Consider the following 17,826-nt stretch of genomic DNA (forward strand, 5'->3'; position numbering starts at 1 on the left):
TTCTAGCTAGTAGAGCTCAAAGAATTCATTCTGACCCCAAGATCTCTGGGCTTAACCATTGTTGGGGGAAAATGCCCTGGACTTACACTAAATTTGTTAATACAGCCCATAAAACCCTTCAGAGTCCAATCTGGGCCAACTTCTTCATCCTCGTCTCCACCTCTTCCATTCTAGGAACCAGACCCACTGAATCTGTTCCTCGTCCTTAAATGTTTTGTCTTTTCAACAATCAAATATTTGCCTAACTCAGTGCTCTGCCTGAGGCTGATGCTCAAAACATTTCAATTTCCTTCTTCTACTCCTTTGTGAATCCTACATGTATGTGTCCCATTTCTTCTCCCTATATGCCCCTTTCTCCATACCCAGCATGTTCTGAATTATTTTTCAAAAGTCATTTGGAATATTTCTTCTCCCTTGTCAGACTTCTAGGCTTTCCAGGGCAGAGTTATTTTCTTGTGCTTTTTGTTCCCTTATCATTCCTTCAATCCCTTGGTTGTGGTGTTTAGTCCCTCATATTGCAGTGAATCTGTTCATAGATCTGGCTCCCATCATCTCCTGTAAACTTACTAGGGTCAGGGAGAACATCAGCAATGCTCATCTCTTTATCTACAGTCCCTTGTGTATATAATAAGTGTCTAAAATCTAATGGTTGAATGAATGATACAGGAATGAATGACATAAACTCTTTACATAAACATTTCATAAATGTTTTTTTTTTAATTTTTTAATCAGCTGTCCTGAAGTCTAATTCTATTCCCTGCTGTTATTTTATATAACTGAAAATGAAATGAGGACTGTGCTCAGTGTCCTGAACATCTTTGAAAACCAGTTGAGAGATACATTGATCCATAAAGTAGCCACCACCCACATGTGGCTATTAAGCACTTGAAATATGATGAGTATGAGTTAAGATGTGCTATAAATATAAAATATACACAGGATTTCAAAGACTTAATTGTTTTGTTTTGTTTTTGAGACTGGGTCTTAGCTAAGTTGCTTAGGGCCTCACTAACTAGCTGAGGCTAGCTTTGAACTTGTGATTTTCCTACCTCAGCCTCCTAAGCCACTGAGATAACACTTAATATTTTTTTTAAAGAATGTAAAAAATTTCATTTGTTATTTTTACATTTATTGCATAAAGATATTTTTGATATTTTGGGTCAAATGAAATATATCATCAAATTTAATTTTTCTCATTTTTTTTGTTTTTCTAGTGTGATTACTAGAAAAATTTTAAATTATGTATGTTATTTGAAGTCTATTTCAGTTAGACAGAGCTGGTTCAGAGTTTCTGTTTTATGAGGGTAGTCACTGTGGTTTGGGTAGGAAAACACTGGCTTAACAGTCAAGAAAAGTTTCTTCTCTCTCCTCCTAAGGCAAGAAAGAAGGAAGGAAAGAAGGAAGATAAAGAGGAAGAAAAAGAGGAGGAGTAGAAGGTAGGAGGGACAGAAGTTATTGCCATTTTAACCAAAAACATAGAGAGTTATATGATGCAACTTCACATTTAGAGGATAAAAATCATTTCTTTCAACTTGATACAGCTGTTCAATCTTTCATGTAACCATAACTAAACACTGAGAAGGCCCTACCTAAATCTAGACTCTGAATTGTGTTAAAAATATTAAATGATAGCTGGTATACCAGAACTTTCTAAAAGGGGCATTATCCAACACAACTCAGAATGAAGAGAGACCTTTCATTTTATTGACCTTATAGTATTTCAGACATTTCTCAGATGCCATCTCAAATTCATACTGAGGATGGCTAGAGAAGAATGATAAAGAGACATAGACCAAAAGGAAAGGGAATTTCAGGAAAAATGTTCAGAGTCTATACTATGAATTTATGATGATCATTGAAGCTTACTTTTTTAATTGGGATAGAGACATTTCTTCCACCTTTGGCTCCATGGTCTCAGAAGTCGTCTTGTCTGAATCATAGTGGATTATTTAACTCTGCTCTGACATCCTCAAAAAATTAGTAGAATATGGATTTGGGGATTTTAATATTTGCTCCACTTAATTATCAGTACTCATTAGGTCTGTATTGTGATAATGTTCTACCATTAATTTATAAATCTCTTGGTAACTAGAATTATATAATGGTTATTGTTTTTTAAATAAGATTCATTATTATCAGCAGTTTATTATGCAAATAAAGTGTCAAGAAAACCTAACAGTTATTTAGTAACTATTTCCTATAGAAATTACTGTAATTATAGCATGATATGGTTCAAAAAAATATTGATGAGAAAATTCAGAGATTTGGGTTTTTGTCAGTTTGGACCTTTTTTCCCCCCTGCCTCACCTCAAAATTGGATAACAAAAATCATCTGCCTCACTCAACCTCCAGATTGTGATACAAAATTAATTGTTCCACTTTTATATTTTCAAGCAAAAGTAGATAATTCTTTAATGTAATCCAAAGTCACAATGTTCATTCCCATTTCAGATTTAAAATCCTTAAATATTCTCTACAGCTTTTATACATGTTAATAAACAGAATTGTTTAGACGACAAAAAAAAAAAAAAAACATGCTATTGCCTTCACAGAATTAAAACAGAAAAAAAATGGTTTCTTACCGCTCCTCATCTGTTCAACCTCACAGAAGTGTGTTCCAGTGGGAGTGTGAATAAATGCATGAATATGTTTAACTCCATTCTGAAAATTAGGGAAAATTTTGGTTTCAATAAAATTTTAGCATATATAACAAAGCCAATCTCTTTAATTAAATCAGGACCATAAATGACTGAGATGACCTTTTCAAAACGTTTCCAAGGGATCTCTTCCACGTAGACATGAGCTCGGAGGACATGGTTAAAAGAAGAAAGGAAATGCTCACAGATATTCAAAGCAAAGTTTTCTATGGTTTTGATCTGTAAAAAGAAACAAAATTTAGTGATCACAAATACTTTCCCAATTTAAAAATATTTTTAAAAATATTCATTGAGCTTGATCCTGGTCAATTGCTTTATAGAATAAAAGGAATAGAATTAGAAAGACAAACTGATCCTTATACCAAGTTCTCATTGGAGCTCCCAAGTGTTCATAGATTACCATCCCCAGCTGAGAGTCCAACCTGTTTTTTAAAGAAACCTGTCTTTCAGGAGAGGATATAGCAGTGGATGAGCAAAAAGGTACTTGTCATTCAGATTGTTCTCATAGTAAGCTCAATTATCACCTACACCAATCACAGTACCCTCCATAACACTGCAACTGGGTCTGCTGGTTCCCCATGGAAAAATATTAATGAAGAAATATCTCACCTGCCTTGCCTTGAAAATGGGTCTTCTGTTGATAATCCCCAGCTTTGCCCTCCCAGAAACTGTTCACCGTGTTCTCACAAATTCTCTATATTAATCTCCAGACAATATTTTAAAGTGCTAGCATGGTCTGTGAATTACTAATAGCTTTATATATAATTAAGGTTGTCTATTTGAAGGTTTCCCCAACATAGTTCTGTTTTGTATTTGTCCCAGCATGATTATTAATAGCATCCTATTTCACATTCAAAAGTATCTTGGTTTAGATAAGAAATTATATGGTCACTCCATCTCTAATAAATAAACTTAAATTGCTTTAACATTCAGGTCCATTCCTTCACTTTTCTCCAGAACAGAAAATACAGGAAACTCTGGTAGCTGGCCCTTTTCCATATCAGAGTACAGGCCTATATTCTAATTTTTTTAAGAGCAATTTCTTTTTCCACAGCCTTTTCCTTTTGCTGGGCCATTATGATTTGCAAGAGAAAGGTTCAGAGTGGAAATAGGCTTTATAGAAATTACATTGCAATTAGTATGTTCATTTAATGTGTTATGGATATAGATTTCATGCAAAAAATGAAAAAAAAATAAGTTTTGAGTCTATATTTCTTGCCTTTTAGACTTATTGGCAAATCAATTCTTATTTAGAATTGCCCACCAGCACAGCTCCATTCATATTTGAAGAAACTGGAAGTGGAAGTATGAAAGTATCATGTTCTATCAGATCTAGGTCACTCTTGAAGAGTACAATTAACCACCACTTATGGAAAGTAAGTGGTAAGGGAGTAAGCTAGGAAGGCATTAAAATCTGGAAAGTAGATTTCAACAATAAAAAAGGAATGTATCTCATTTTCAAGATGTTCTTCCGGGTAACAAGAAGAGAAATGTTACCTTCTACTATAAATTCACATTATTCTAAAAGAAACAATAAATGATAGGGCTCAAAGAGAGAGATGACAAAGTGTGTTAAATTGCATTCTAAAATCCTCCCAGGATTCTGATTTCCCTGTAATTAGCAATAATATGTTCATTTGTTCTATAGGATTATTAGTCTAAAAGATTGAAAAAGAGAGAATAAAGAGGAGAAAGAAAGAAAGAAAGAAAGAGCAAATATAAGTGTTTTTTTTTTTGCAAGACTAAGAATCTTGTGGTAGAAAGAAAAACTTTAAAAATGGCTTAAATGTCAAAAAATAGGTGAAAAAGTAATGAAAACTTTAAAAATCAAGCAACACCCCCAAACTATCTTACAGTGAATTCTCCATTACATTGACAGCACCTATGAAGAAAGATGCCTACCCCTTTGAACTTTGCTATGACATGAACTGTGTTCTTGATGGTGTCTGTAGGAATGATGTCTGAATTGTCTCCATACAGGTAATCCTTTTTGGAACTCAGAGTAAGTTGCACTGAAGTCACCACCTCTTTAATGCTGTGATATTTTCCATCTCTTTGAATGTGGAGAACTTTTACCATATCCTTCCCATAGCCCGTTCGCACAAACTCCACTTCATCGTTCTGTAATGAAAACATAATCATCTTATTGAAGAAGGCTAAATGAAAACAAAAAGTCAACTGAAATTTCTTTAAGTTTTAATTTTTTATTTGTTCTAAATAGTTATACATGACAGTAGAATGCATTTTGATACATCATACATAAATGGAGCATACCTTCACATTCTTCTGATTGTACATGATGTAGAATTACATTGGTCATGTATGCACATAGGATCATAATGTCCAATTCATTCTATTATCCTTCCTACTCCCACACCCCTTTCTCCCTTCACTCTCCTCTGCTGAATCCAAAGTACCTCTATTCTTCCTTATCCCACCCCACTTATTGTAAATTAGCATCCGCATATTGGAGAAAACATTCAGCCTTTGGTTCTTTGAGATTGGCTTATTTCACTTAGCATGACATTCTCCAGCTCTATCCATTTACCAGCAAATGCCATAATTTCATTCTTCTTTAAGGCTTAGTAATATTCCATTGTGTATATATACCACATTTTCTTTATCCCTTCATCTGAAGGGCACCTAGGTGGTTCCGTAGTTTAGCTATGGTAAACTGAGCTGCTATAAATACTGATGTGGCCGTGTCACTGTAGTATGCTGATTTTAAGTCCTTTGGGTATAAATCGAGGAGTGGGATAGCCAAGTTTAACTTGGTTCCATTCTAAGTTTTCTGAAGAATCTCCATATGGTTAAGCTTTAATTTTATCATTCAATTATAAAAGATCCATAGTAGTTATGAAAGCAATATCACATCCTATCTTTGAGGAAGAATGGGAACTTCTATAGAAAAAAAAATCCCAAAAGAAAGTGTAATATATCAGATTACCCTGAAGACAGACAGGTAGATGATCTTCCTAGTGATAATGCTAAGTAGTAAAAAAAAAAAAAATGAAAATCCTGAGTCAAAACTATGCTAATTTGCTCTGTATAGTTAATTCCTACTAATCTAATCCTTTTAACAGATCTGTGCGCTAATATTTTTGGTTTACAAAGGGAGAAACTGAGGTTCAAAGAGATTTAACATCTTCCTCTAGTTCAGTAAATGACAGTTAGGATTCACACTCAAGTTTGTTGACTCCAAACTATAAAGTGACCACTATGTAAATTGCCTTCTGTCTCTAAAATTTCTTGGCTATGTTAACTGGAAATAATCCTGGGCCCTTTTATATAGAAAGTGATATTCTGGAGAAAATGCCCTGTGATCAATAGAAACAATTTGAAAATTGCCTTTTCTATTTGCTGCCAGGAAGGAGAAGAATAATTGGTGACAGGGTCCAGATTACCTTCAGGAGTGCAGAGCCAGAGCCACCTGGCTGCAGAGAGAACTATGCTTTTAGCAAAGAGACATAATAAAAGCCTGGTGATTCATTAGGACGCTAGTCTGAAGCTGGAGCTTCAGTTCATCTCCATTGGCAGAATCCACAAGACTTGTCACTGGCTTTACTGGTGTTTGAAAGGAGGGAACAGAGAGAGAGGAGAGAGAGAGAGAAACCTATTTCATTTAGCATGGAAATTGAACATCAAAATGGTAATGAGAGTGACAGAAACGAATATAAACAGAAAATAGCACCCAGTGGGAGTCTGGGTAGGAAGACAAGGAACCTCACTGAAATAGCACAGTTAAGATGCTCAGATACACAATGGGTCACCTAAAAAAAATTGTTTTTCTTAAAAAAATTATGAGTTCCTCTGAGGGAAACAGAAATTATTACTATTCCCTTAATCAAACTGTGGCATGAAAGGCTGTTTCAAATTTTGGGGATGGAACTGGATGAAGCAGGCTCTTGTGAGTCTGATAACACACTGGCAGTGGAAGTGAGGTGGCTGGATTTGGTCCTTCTCAGCCAGGAAACTGAAGGGAAACTCTTGGAAAGGCCCCTCCAAGGCCTCGAATCCAACCTTCAGGAAACTTGCAATCAAGAAAAGGGTAGATAAGGAACCCGACAGCATATCTGAGAGATTGTAATAAGAATTTTAATACCGACAGGGAAGGAGAAACTCTTGTGTAATTATAATGGCTTTGGTATCAGACCAGTTCCAAATTCTGCTCACCACTTATAGCTTGGTGGCTTGTGACAAGTGATTTAATGTCTCTGAGCCTTCGTGTTCCCATTTGCATCAATAAAGATAACCACCTCTACCTGTAGGCTGCTGGTGAATAAGGGTTTGACTCTGTTCTGAGCAGCAACATTGACCATGTCAGGCCCACCTGTGGAAGCCACAGCAGCCAAGGCACATTGGTCAGGGGCACCAATTTGGAGGAGGAAAGCACTGCTGGCAGCAGTAGGAGGAAGACTCTGTCATGTCTTGAGCCAGAAGGTGTTCTACCTGGGGGAAAAGGCACTTGGCTGCTTGGAGCCCCTAAATGGCATGAACTGGGATCCAGAGTCAAAGATCTCTGAAATCAGTATTGTCTCCGACATTCAGCAGGACTCAGCACAATGTAGTCTTCAGTCCCATCCCCTGCAGTGAATATCCAAGCGCTGTGGTAGACAAGCTTGTAAAGTGGTATCTATGTGACGCAGAGAGATTACATGACAGCCACCCTTCAGATCCACACCTCTACAGCTTCCTACCTGTTCACACCCTGCTTCAGACTCTACTTCAGCAATCCTGTGCTAATTGTGCCTAGGCTGGGCAAGCTTCCTCTGCCTGTTGGCCTTTGAATTTGCTATTCCCTTTTTCTAGAACATTCTTTCTTTTTCTTGATACCCAACCACCAACCTCTTAGCCTGCCTCATTTCTTCTATTTGAAGTTCAGATGTCAGATAACACTTCCTCCAGGTATTCTGCCCCAGTCCTTCAAGTCTGGAGTAGGTACCTCTTTTTATGTGCTCTCAAAATACTTGTTATTGCCTTAGAATCTTTGTCAAATTGTACTGCAATTGCCTTTTCATGTGCCTGATTCATTCCAAAACAGTAAACTATGAAAGCAGGAACAAGTTCTTTCTTGGTCACCATGGCAACGCCAACACTCAGCACAGTGCCTGGAACATAAATAGGTGCTTGATAAATGTGTCATGAATGAATGGATGTTGCTGCTAACCACCTCTGCTGCTTGTGTGATGACACAGAATAGTCAACGAAAATACACAAAAGATTTCAATACAGGAAGAGCTGCTTCAGCCAGGACCCCATCAGGAACTTCCTCTTCCTGAGAAAGTGAAGATAAGAACTGTGCCTTCTGATTACCACAGACTGAACAGAGAGCAGAGACCCAGGAAGGACAGAAATGAGTGCACAGGGAGTCCATGAAGCAAGGTGTTCCCATTGCTAAGTGCAAGGCAGCCATCCCAGGCCAGAGATCATTTGAGACCAGGGAGAGGTCAGCACTTCTTAGCAAAATCCTGATGAAGCTAAGAAAAACGGGGACTAGAGAAAAGCTTGAGTAAGCAAGTTTACTGAGCAATGAGTCAAAATAAAATGGACCTAAACATCTGAGCCTGGAGCAGGATGGAACAAGTCCAGGATGGAACACCCCAAAAAGTCTCTCAGCAAGATTTGACAATAGATCATGGATTGCACCAGCACGAGACTGAGAGGATGGGCTTTGGGCTTTGAAGTCAGGAAGCCCATATGGAATTCTTGTTCTGACACCTATTAACTCTGAATAGAAGCAAATTTCTCCATCTATAAAAAGGGAGTAATAGTAGTGTCCACCTCTTGGGATTGAAGTGAGGAGTACAGGAGAAAAACATAAAGCTGTAGGGAAAAAAAAGATAAGTGCTCAATAAATTTTATAATTATCACTGATAAATAATAATTGTATGTCCAATTTTACATTAAAGGATCTTTCTAGTTACTTGTAGAGATAAGTAGAGTATATGCCAAACCAAACCAAAGCTGGGGTAGGTAAAATCAAATGGCTGCCACTTCTACCTATCTACACTCAGGTATAGTGGCCTTATTTAAAGTTTCATGATCACTGATACTCATACCTTTGGTTGTCCTTCCTCAGCCCTCAGTGTGTGGTTTGAGGAAACCAACTTACAAAATGAAATTCAAGGGCTGGTGGGTAGCTCGGTGCTAGAGCTCTTGCCTAGCATGCATAAGGTCCTGGGTTCAATCTCAGGAGGAAAAAAAAAGGAAACTCAATTTCCTAGAGTAATGCTCTGCACAAAATGTCAGCAGGAATAAATCTTTTATCTGTCTCTACACAAGAAGAATCTCCTCTCCTACGCATATCTTAAAATATAAAGGGATAGAGAGATATACTTGTCTACAAAGTAATGGTGGAGGGACCTCAAGGGTTTGAAATGACACCAATTTTCATTTCTGCAATGAGATCATTAGCATTTGCTTGTGGGGAGTCGCTCTGAATGACCACACTTTCCAGTCCTGAAGCACCAAGCTCTGACCAATCACTAGATTTCATAGTGACTTGGGTGTTGTCTGAGCTCGGATACCCCTAGGGTCGGAGGAGCTGTCACAGAACCCAAAGAAGAAGGTATTTCTCTGTCTCTGTGTGATTATTTCATGCCAACCCAGTTCACCTGGAATGACCTGGGATGTTTGTCATGGGACACGACATTTGCTTATCTCTCAGCCATGTTTACAGTGATGAGATTGTCATGACAGGTCAAGGGGTTTTTAGCCTGGGGTCTGTTAACTTCCAGAAGGCCCAGAAGATGGATTTGGGGTGGAAGTATGTCCTCTATGAAGTTGTCAATAAAACTACGCATTTGCAGGGCACAGGATGGATTTTTCTGGGGAATGCACGTGTATATTTCATTAGGTTCCAAAGGAGTTCATGACTCATAAAAGTTTAAGAAACATTGCTCTGTGTAAGGTGGGTCCAAATTATGGGAACACTTTGGTCAACTTGCCATCCTGCCAATTGGCCACGAGATAGCACAAAGGAGGTGACTTGAGCATTCTTGGTGTACAGCCTCCTGGATGCAGTGAAGCAGTATTGTAAGAAGAGAGTAAAAGAGTATGTGAGCCCTGGTGTCAGACGACCTGCACCACCCGTTAGCTATGTGGTCCTGTGAAAATTATTTAATCCTTTGATTCCTTCCCTTTTTGATCTGAAAAATAGGATAATGAAGTACCTATTACCAATAGTTGTGAGGTTGAAAGTAAGTACTTAGAACAGTGACTAGCATTTAGTAAGTGTCACTAAATGTCAGCTATCATCATTATCTGGCCTGCCAATTTGACAAGAAGTAGTGGTTGGAACATTTCGATATCAATTCCATCACTAAATTTAGGGAGACAGCCTTATTTGTTTTGATCAACAGGACTGACAATATCATACCACACAGGTGCATGTTGTTTTGTTATAGTGGTATGATACTGACAAAACCAATACCTGACAATATAAATCATATTTTGAATCATATTACAGTGTACAACTATAATTCCAATGACTCGGGAGGCTGAGGCAGGAAGATTTCAAATTTGAAGCCAGACGGGGCAATTTATTTTGAGACCCTGTCTCAAAATAAAAACAAAAAAGGGCTGGGGATACAGCTCAGTAGTAGAGCATCCCTGGGTTCAATGCCCAGTACAGGGGAGGAAAATCATATTTTGAATGAATCCCACTTGTTTATACACACTGGGGGCCAATATTTATCTAGAGCAGGTGCTCTTCTCTCCTGTGCACCATGCTTTCTAGCCTTTTTGCATTTGTCCAGGCTTCCTTTTAACAGTAATGTTCACACACTCATACTTACATGTAACAGATTCTCAAATGAATTTCCTCATTCTCTAGTTGAGAACCAAGACAGAAAGAAATATGTTTCTCCAGCCATCAGCTGGGATTTGACTTCAAGTCTGAGATTTTAACCACCCATCAGTACCACTGCCTGGAAGGTGCTCTCTCCAGGCCTTGTAGCTCATCTCACATTGGACTCCTCTGTAAAGCATGTCTCTTGTCTTTTTCCTTACAGCACACTGTGGTGAACAGGCACTAGCTATCGAGGTCAATTTCTTCCTCTATTATCTATGTGCGTGTCTTTGTATTGCCAATGCAATGATCTGAAGGCACCATCAAGTCATCTATATTCCTTACCGCACTTGATAGTGCTTTGTAAATTGTCACAGACTATTTGACCAAGGAACAAGCTCCCTCAGTTTGCACAGTATTTCAGAAAATTTAAGTCATTTTTATTTTAGTAGGGAAAACATTTTTATTCCAGTATTAAGTCACTCCATGAATCCTGCTTTAGGTTCATATTTTCAAGTTACAGGATGAAGTGGAGGGTGGAAGGAGACCAACCTACACTAGTCTATATTTACCCTATAAGAACTCTTACAGAGAAAAGAAACAAGATCTGCTTATGTCACTTGTGTGTTTAAATTAGTCTAAGAGAATAAAAACGCTTGTGAAACCACCCATGAGCCTTTTTATATAACTTAATATTTTGTCAGAAGTAGTGATATTATGACACAATTTCCAACTATTTTAACCTCTTATACAAACTCATTTATTTTTTGCAAAGAATTCTTTCATTTTAGTGGCTTCTCTTAGCTGTGGTGTTATGTTTTTGATTCCAGTATGCCATGTTCCAACCATTGAATTTCTCTGTTCTGCTGGCAGAGGAAAATACTTCAGTTAAGGTTGTTGTTAATTTTATCTCTTTCCAATACTTTTTTTTTTTGAGAGAGAGAGAGAGAGAGAGAGAATTTTTTAATATTTATTTTTCAGTTTTTGGTGGACACAACATCTTTATTTTATTTTATGTGGTGCTGAGGATCGAACCCAGTGCCCCGCGCATGCCAGGCGAGCGCGTTACCGCTTGAGCCACATCCCCAGCCCCTCTTTCCAATATTTAAAAATGAATTTTGTTCTGTTGTGTGTGTGTGTATTCATCAAGCATGTGTTCATATAAGTAGATTTTAATTAGAGGGAAAGTATTGGAAAAATATTAGTCCAGATAAGGAGAAACATTCATAAATTTAAATTTTAAAGTGACTAGAATCTTCTCTCAAATCTAGAAGAGTCTCTGTAAGGATCATCTCCATAATAGAGAGAGATACAAAAATGTTAGTTATTTTGGACCCATCACACATGTATAAATATCACAATTCAGTTGCAATGTGCTAGAATAGAAGGAAGAGTTGTGCATGGAGATGGCCTCTTTATCTTTGGAATGTGCTGGAGAGGTTCTTCTAATTCTCTGCCTAGGTTTCTTCTTTGCTTAACTGTGTTCTTGGGCATTTGTGAACAAAAAGACTTCAGAGAAACATGCTGAACTAATATGAGAAAAAGGAGTATTTGTTGCAATCTCAATATCATTTTGGTGGATCTTAATTGCATAATAATGTTAAGGACAATAACAGTGAGTAATAATCTTAGAGGCAGCTGGTATTTTTATTTTAATTTTTTGGCTGCCTGGAATCTACTAAATGTTAGATGGGAAAATGTTGATATCCAATTAAAAAAAATGACATGTCGCTTTAACCTGTAGAATGATTTATTGTTATTGGGAGGAATGTGTATTATGTTTAAAATGCAACTCTGAAGGGATTTGTCAAGTAGATGTTTCAAGAGCAGTATAATAATGCATCTGCATAATTATGGTAGAAAGGATAACCTATTACCTAAAAAAAGACTCCAATTAGGTACTCAGTTGTGTTAATTCTTCTAACTATTGCTAAGGAAGTGAAACTCATCACCAAATGCCAAGAGAGATGCTAATTCTCCTGCCAACTTCTCCACTGAACCAACAGGTTTAGGGCAGGGACCCTGAAGAGGCCCCCAGAAGCTTCTAGAAGAGGGGCAGGAAACTCCAACTCAAGGAATTGATGAAGACTTCCAGAAATGTGTTTAGAAGACAATTTTACTGAAAGGCCTATATTCAAAGATGTTTATTTCTAAATGTACAGTCCTGAAATTAAAAATAACAGCAGCAACCATATATTGAGGGTTTGATATATGTAAGAAAATGTGCACATATTATTTCCTCTAATCCGTTATGAGAGCCCTGTGAAGTCAGTATTATTATCCAAGCTTGACAAAGGAAGACACTAGGGCTAGGTAACATCCCAGGTCACAAAGATACTAGGTAATAGAGGCCGGATGAGAGCCCAGTCCCTGGGCCTCCAAGTGACATGTTCTTTCCCCGTGGAACACAGTCCCTACACCCACTTTGATCCGCTTGACGAATGCTGCTAGAATCACACTCATTAAAAAAAAAAAAAAAGAAAAGAAAATATGCTGATCCCAACAGAAGGAGAGAATTAATCATTCTACCAGATACTTGCATCTATATACCATTTTTCCCATTTAATCTCCCACCCACTGGAACCTACATTGTTTTATCTATTCCTCACAACAACTCTGTGAGTTGGTTAAAAAAAAAAATCCCTGTTTTAAAATAAAGCAGTGCAGAGATGTTAAATGAGTTGCCCAGTGTCACACAGGGACACAGGGACAGGCAGACTGGCATAGCAGAGAGTGCTGTAGACTAAAATAAACACTATCATAGGCAGAAACTCATCAACACAAGACATGCCCCTGCCCAAACCATCCCTTTTGCTAGCACTACAGTCATGTTTTTGTGATTGCAAGGGAGGCTGAGCTCAGGTGGATTCTGTGTTTATGTGAGTTGTGTTTGTGCTGTCAGCAGGAGGAAAATGGAGGGGTTCAGCCCTCTGGGATGAAAGTCCAGCTTCAAGCCTTTGTTAACAGAATCTTCTCCCAAATCTTAGAAGAGTCTCTGTAAGGATAATCTCTACCCCTCCATAATAGAGAGCGGTACAAAAATGCTAGTTATTTTGGACCCATCACATATGTATGTATAAATATCACAATTTATACATATGTGAATAAATAAATAAATTCAGCAGCCTGACTCCTAACTCCTGGTTGAGTTGAACAACTGACTTTCATCTGGGAAAAAAAAAACACTGAAATTTATTTGATTTATTTGAGGTTATTTAAAACTGTTTTAAATCTATCTGCAAGGAAAAGGAAATTACTTTGTCCTGGAAGAGACAGAAACAAAGTGGGAAGGAACCAGCATTCAGTGCCACCAGTTATATGCCAGGCAGGAGCATTTCACTGAGCCTGTGGGCTCCCTATGAAGGTAGAAAACAGGAGGCCTATCTTTAGCAAAGGAAGTTGAAGCTCAGTGCAATCAGAAATCACATACGTGGCTGCCTGGTCCTCACAGCTATCGCTGCCTCCCTGATTTATAAACAGCAGAATTAAATTATTTATAATGGGTTTTGCCTACTACATATCTGTATTTGTTTATTTCTATGATCCCATTTAATTCATTCTAAATTCCACATCTCTCCAGATAGAAGTCTCTGAAACCTTTCTCATCCAATACCTCATGTAAGAAGCACTGTGGTAGGTCTGGAGATGCAAGAGCAGGCAAGGCAGACACCAGGCTGCCCTCATTGAGCCAGTGAAGAACAGGTAGTTAATATTTTAGCCCTCTCAGACTGTAGGGCCTCTGTTTCAACAACTCAGCTCTGTCATTATAACCTAAAGGTAGCTACCTATAATACATAATTGAGTGGGTGTGGCCATCTTCCAATGAAACTTTATTTTAAAAGTAAGCTGTGGCTCACAAGAGTGTTCTGACCACTACTATCTAAAGGAAGATGCAGGGGGTAAAAACACAAAACTAACTAGGAACACATTTTATTAGTTATTCTAATTGAGAGAGTACAGTGAGCTTTGGGGATATACTGCAAGGACACCTAAGTCGGATTGGGGGAGATCAAGATGGCTTCCAGGAAGAATGGGCATTCTCAGGGCAACCAAGAGGAGGCTAGCGATGGACTAAATACAATTTTCCAGTCATCATTCCCTCTTCTTGGTTGTGTTCTTTAAATTACGTTTCTCATGGACAATTCCTTTTTCTACACTTTCTTATCTCTATTTATCAAAATAATTTAAGTCCTCCCCACTTCCTCCTAACATAAGTGCATCAACTTTTTCCTTCAGTATGTTACATTGTAGATTTCACTTGGTCCACCAACAGTCTTGTGAAAGTCTGGCAAAAGAAAACTGAACTTAAACAGATAAATTTTATGATATGTACATCAATCATACTTCAAAAGCCAAAATAAACAAACAAGTGAATAAATAAATAAATTCTGCAGCCTGACTTCTAACTCCTGGAAGTCCTTACAGGATGATTGTACTTTGATGAAGCCAGCATAGACTAGGGACTAGAAAAACCCAACTTTATCTTAATCTCAAAAACAAAACAAAAACACCAACTTTCACAGATAAAGTTTCAAGGACCATGAATTTACAGCCCCAAATCAAAAGTACACACAATAGTAAAGTATTGTGAGAGAGAGTTGCAGAAATAACAACAAAATCTGACCTGCAAACACTTCAGATATTGGAATTAAATACAAAATATAAAATAATATATTCAATATTTTGATAGAAATAAAAAAGATTGAGTACATGATCAAGAAGCAAGAGACCATAAAAAAGACAAGTAAATCTAGAAAAAACAAAAACCAATAAAACCTCTAGAAATGCATTAAGAATGGCTTAATAAACAGATTAAACACAACTCAAAAAAACATCATTTGGGTCGGGCATGGTGGCGCACGCCTATAATCCCAGTGGCTCAGGAGGCTGAAGCAGGAGGATTGCAAATTCAAAGCCAGACTCTGCAAAAGTAACGTGCTAAGCAACTAAGTGAGACCCTGTCTCTAAATAAAATATAAAATAGGGCTGGGATGTGGCTCAGTGGTTGAGTGCCCCTGAGTTTAATCCCAGTACCCCTCCCCCAAAAAATATTATTTGGAAGAGATAAGTTAAGCAATGGATTAATGTTCCTGAATAGAGAATTAGAGAACTAGAAGATGGCTCCCAATAAGGAATCAAAGACTAATTCAGTCATACAAGGAGCTAAAGCAGATAGAAGAGACATGGAATGTATTAGAAAGATGTGATGAAGCAAAAGTGGAAGACGCACTATTTGAAGAGATCGACACAGGAATTTTCCATATTGGATGAGTAAATGCAAACCTTCACCTATGAAATCAGAACCTGTTACAAAGTGAAGATTCTTTCTTTTTGGCCATACGGAGCCAAGTTCCAGCTAAAGCATTTTATATTACTTTAGAAGTGACTGAGTTGTGAAGGAGCCATGGTCTTCATACTTTTATACTACTTGGACTTCAAAAGCAGGGAATATTGTGAAAAATATTCTTTCCTGTTCACATTTTCTTCATTCACCAAATTCAGGAGTTTCTCTCCATACCACTACTTTGCTATTTTTAGTAAAAAATGGGGACACACTGGAATCTAGGATTCAGGTCTTGTTGAAATCCCTGGAGACCCTCAGTGTCTATGGTATTCAACAGTCACAACTATAAAAGGAAGGTTGTTTACTGACAACCAGCATGTCTGAGTCAGAAAAAGCAGGAGATGACACTTTATTGAAAATGGCAGCTGAAAGAAACCAAATTAATAGTGTCTTTCCAGATCTTTAAATAAAATTGGATTTATCAAATAGCATCCTAACACAGATTTTCCACATTGTACTTTGTGAGACAGTAATAATAACCTTAGCTAACATTTAAGTATCATTTACTATTACCAGGCACTGTGCCAAGCATGTAATGAGGGAAAAAAGCAGGAATTGTGTATATGCTATTCAACTACTTCAACGTAGTCTTTAGCCTACATACTGAAAATAAGTTGCTTATATTTTCTGAATATATTAATTAACATCCTATACCTGGGTGCTCACCATTGTAATTTTTGCAAGATAAAATAAACAAATAAACTCAATTTCACTCCACTTTCACAGAAAATTTATCTTTATGCCATATTTTTTTACTATTCTTTGGAGTTATTGAAATCCTTTTTTTCTGCACACAGCAGAAACCTGCATAAAATGAGACAATATCCATGGAGAAATGGTAAGAAAAATGTTTCTTGGTTTAGCCAATTTTGTCTGCTCCATGCAGAAGGCTGTTAGTCTACCAGAAATGGTACAGCTGGGCCATTGTTGAGACGGGTGCACCAGCCTCAACAACAAGCTCATTAAAAATATCTATTTCTCAGCCCAACTGGAAGGATTCTGACTCAGCAGATTGAAGATTAGGTTCAGAATTCTGCCCTTTTTGCAGATACTGCACATAATGTGGGTCAGTAGCTCAGCGTGTTCCTCAAAAAATTGTCTTAGGAGAAGTAGATCCGTAAGACCTCCCTTTCCTAAGAACTCTGAGAACCTCCAACAGTGCCCATTGGACCACAAAAGCAGCCTAATTTGCAAGGGAATTGTTTGATCTGGATCCTCTAAATGACTCTGATCTGGATCCATAATCAGAGAGACAGATTAGAGCCACTGTGACTTCCAGGACTGACATTAACTGGCTATTTACTATGACAGCATCTTTAATAATTGATTCAAGAGCACCATGCATTTAAAGAAATTCTTTTCAGATGTCTATTCATTCCTTCTTTCTTCCCAAAATAGATGAGTCTCACCTTTTTAGAGTCGTTATGGTAATGGGTCATTTTCCCTTGGCCTTCAAGTTCAGATGTAGTTTCAAGAATGAGAAAGAATAGTTTGGACAAAACCAGTGTTTGTAAGATTTTTTATTTAATCTGAAGAATAGGCGGTCAATATGTTTGCCTGATTGCATAGTAGTCAATTAGACAGCAAAGCCTCTTTAAAGCAAAGCACCACACTGAGTGGCCAAAACCAGGGAGGTGGAGAAGATATGTCAACACTCGGTGAAATTCAGCAAACTGAATATGCTCTTACTTTGGAGCAATCTTTTAAAGTGATATCTAGCAATTATTTTCTTAAGATAGAGATTATAATAAGCAACAAATCCTAATTATTATTAAGGTAATGTTTTTTGTCATTTCTGTTTAACGTATGAAGCTTATACATTTGCTCTCATATCAGAGTGGGAAAAACATGAGAATGTTAATTCAACATCTGCTGATCAAAATGAAGTTCCCTGCCCACCGAACTTTATATACATAATGTTCACTTTAAATATATGTATGTATACACACACACACACACACACACATATATATATATATATATATATATATGTATGTATATCCCCTTTATTGTCTCTCTAGAACTTTTTGATGACT

At 37.4% G+C, this 17,826-nt stretch overlaps 1 protein-coding gene across 1 annotated transcript in view; it reads right to left on the bottom strand.

Moving 5' to 3' along the window:
• The window catches only part of LOC124091966 (uricase), a 31,127-nt gene extending 13,808 nt beyond the window's left edge, over positions 1-17,319 (bottom strand). The window contains exons 1-4 of the mRNA XM_046443235.2: positions 17,200-17,319; positions 4,560-4,778; positions 2,760-2,876; positions 2,583-2,661 (exon numbers count right to left, since the gene is read on the bottom strand). Of these exons, the coding sequence (XP_046299191.1) occupies positions 2,583-2,661; positions 2,760-2,876; positions 4,560-4,778; positions 17,200-17,229 (445 nt within the window). The 5' untranslated portion in view covers positions 17,230-17,319. The remainder of the gene's footprint in view (positions 1-2,582; positions 2,662-2,759; positions 2,877-4,559; positions 4,779-17,199) is intronic.
• Positions 17,320-17,826: the final 507 nt, after the last annotated feature.

Source organism: Marmota monax, unplaced genomic scaffold (genome assembly GCF_021218885.2).
Source record: "Marmota monax isolate L192 unplaced genomic scaffold, Marmota_monax_Labrador192_F-V1.1 WCK01_AAM20220418_F8-fsc00046, whole genome shotgun sequence".
Lineage (NCBI taxonomy): Eukaryota > Metazoa > Chordata > Mammalia > Rodentia > Sciuridae > Marmota > Marmota monax.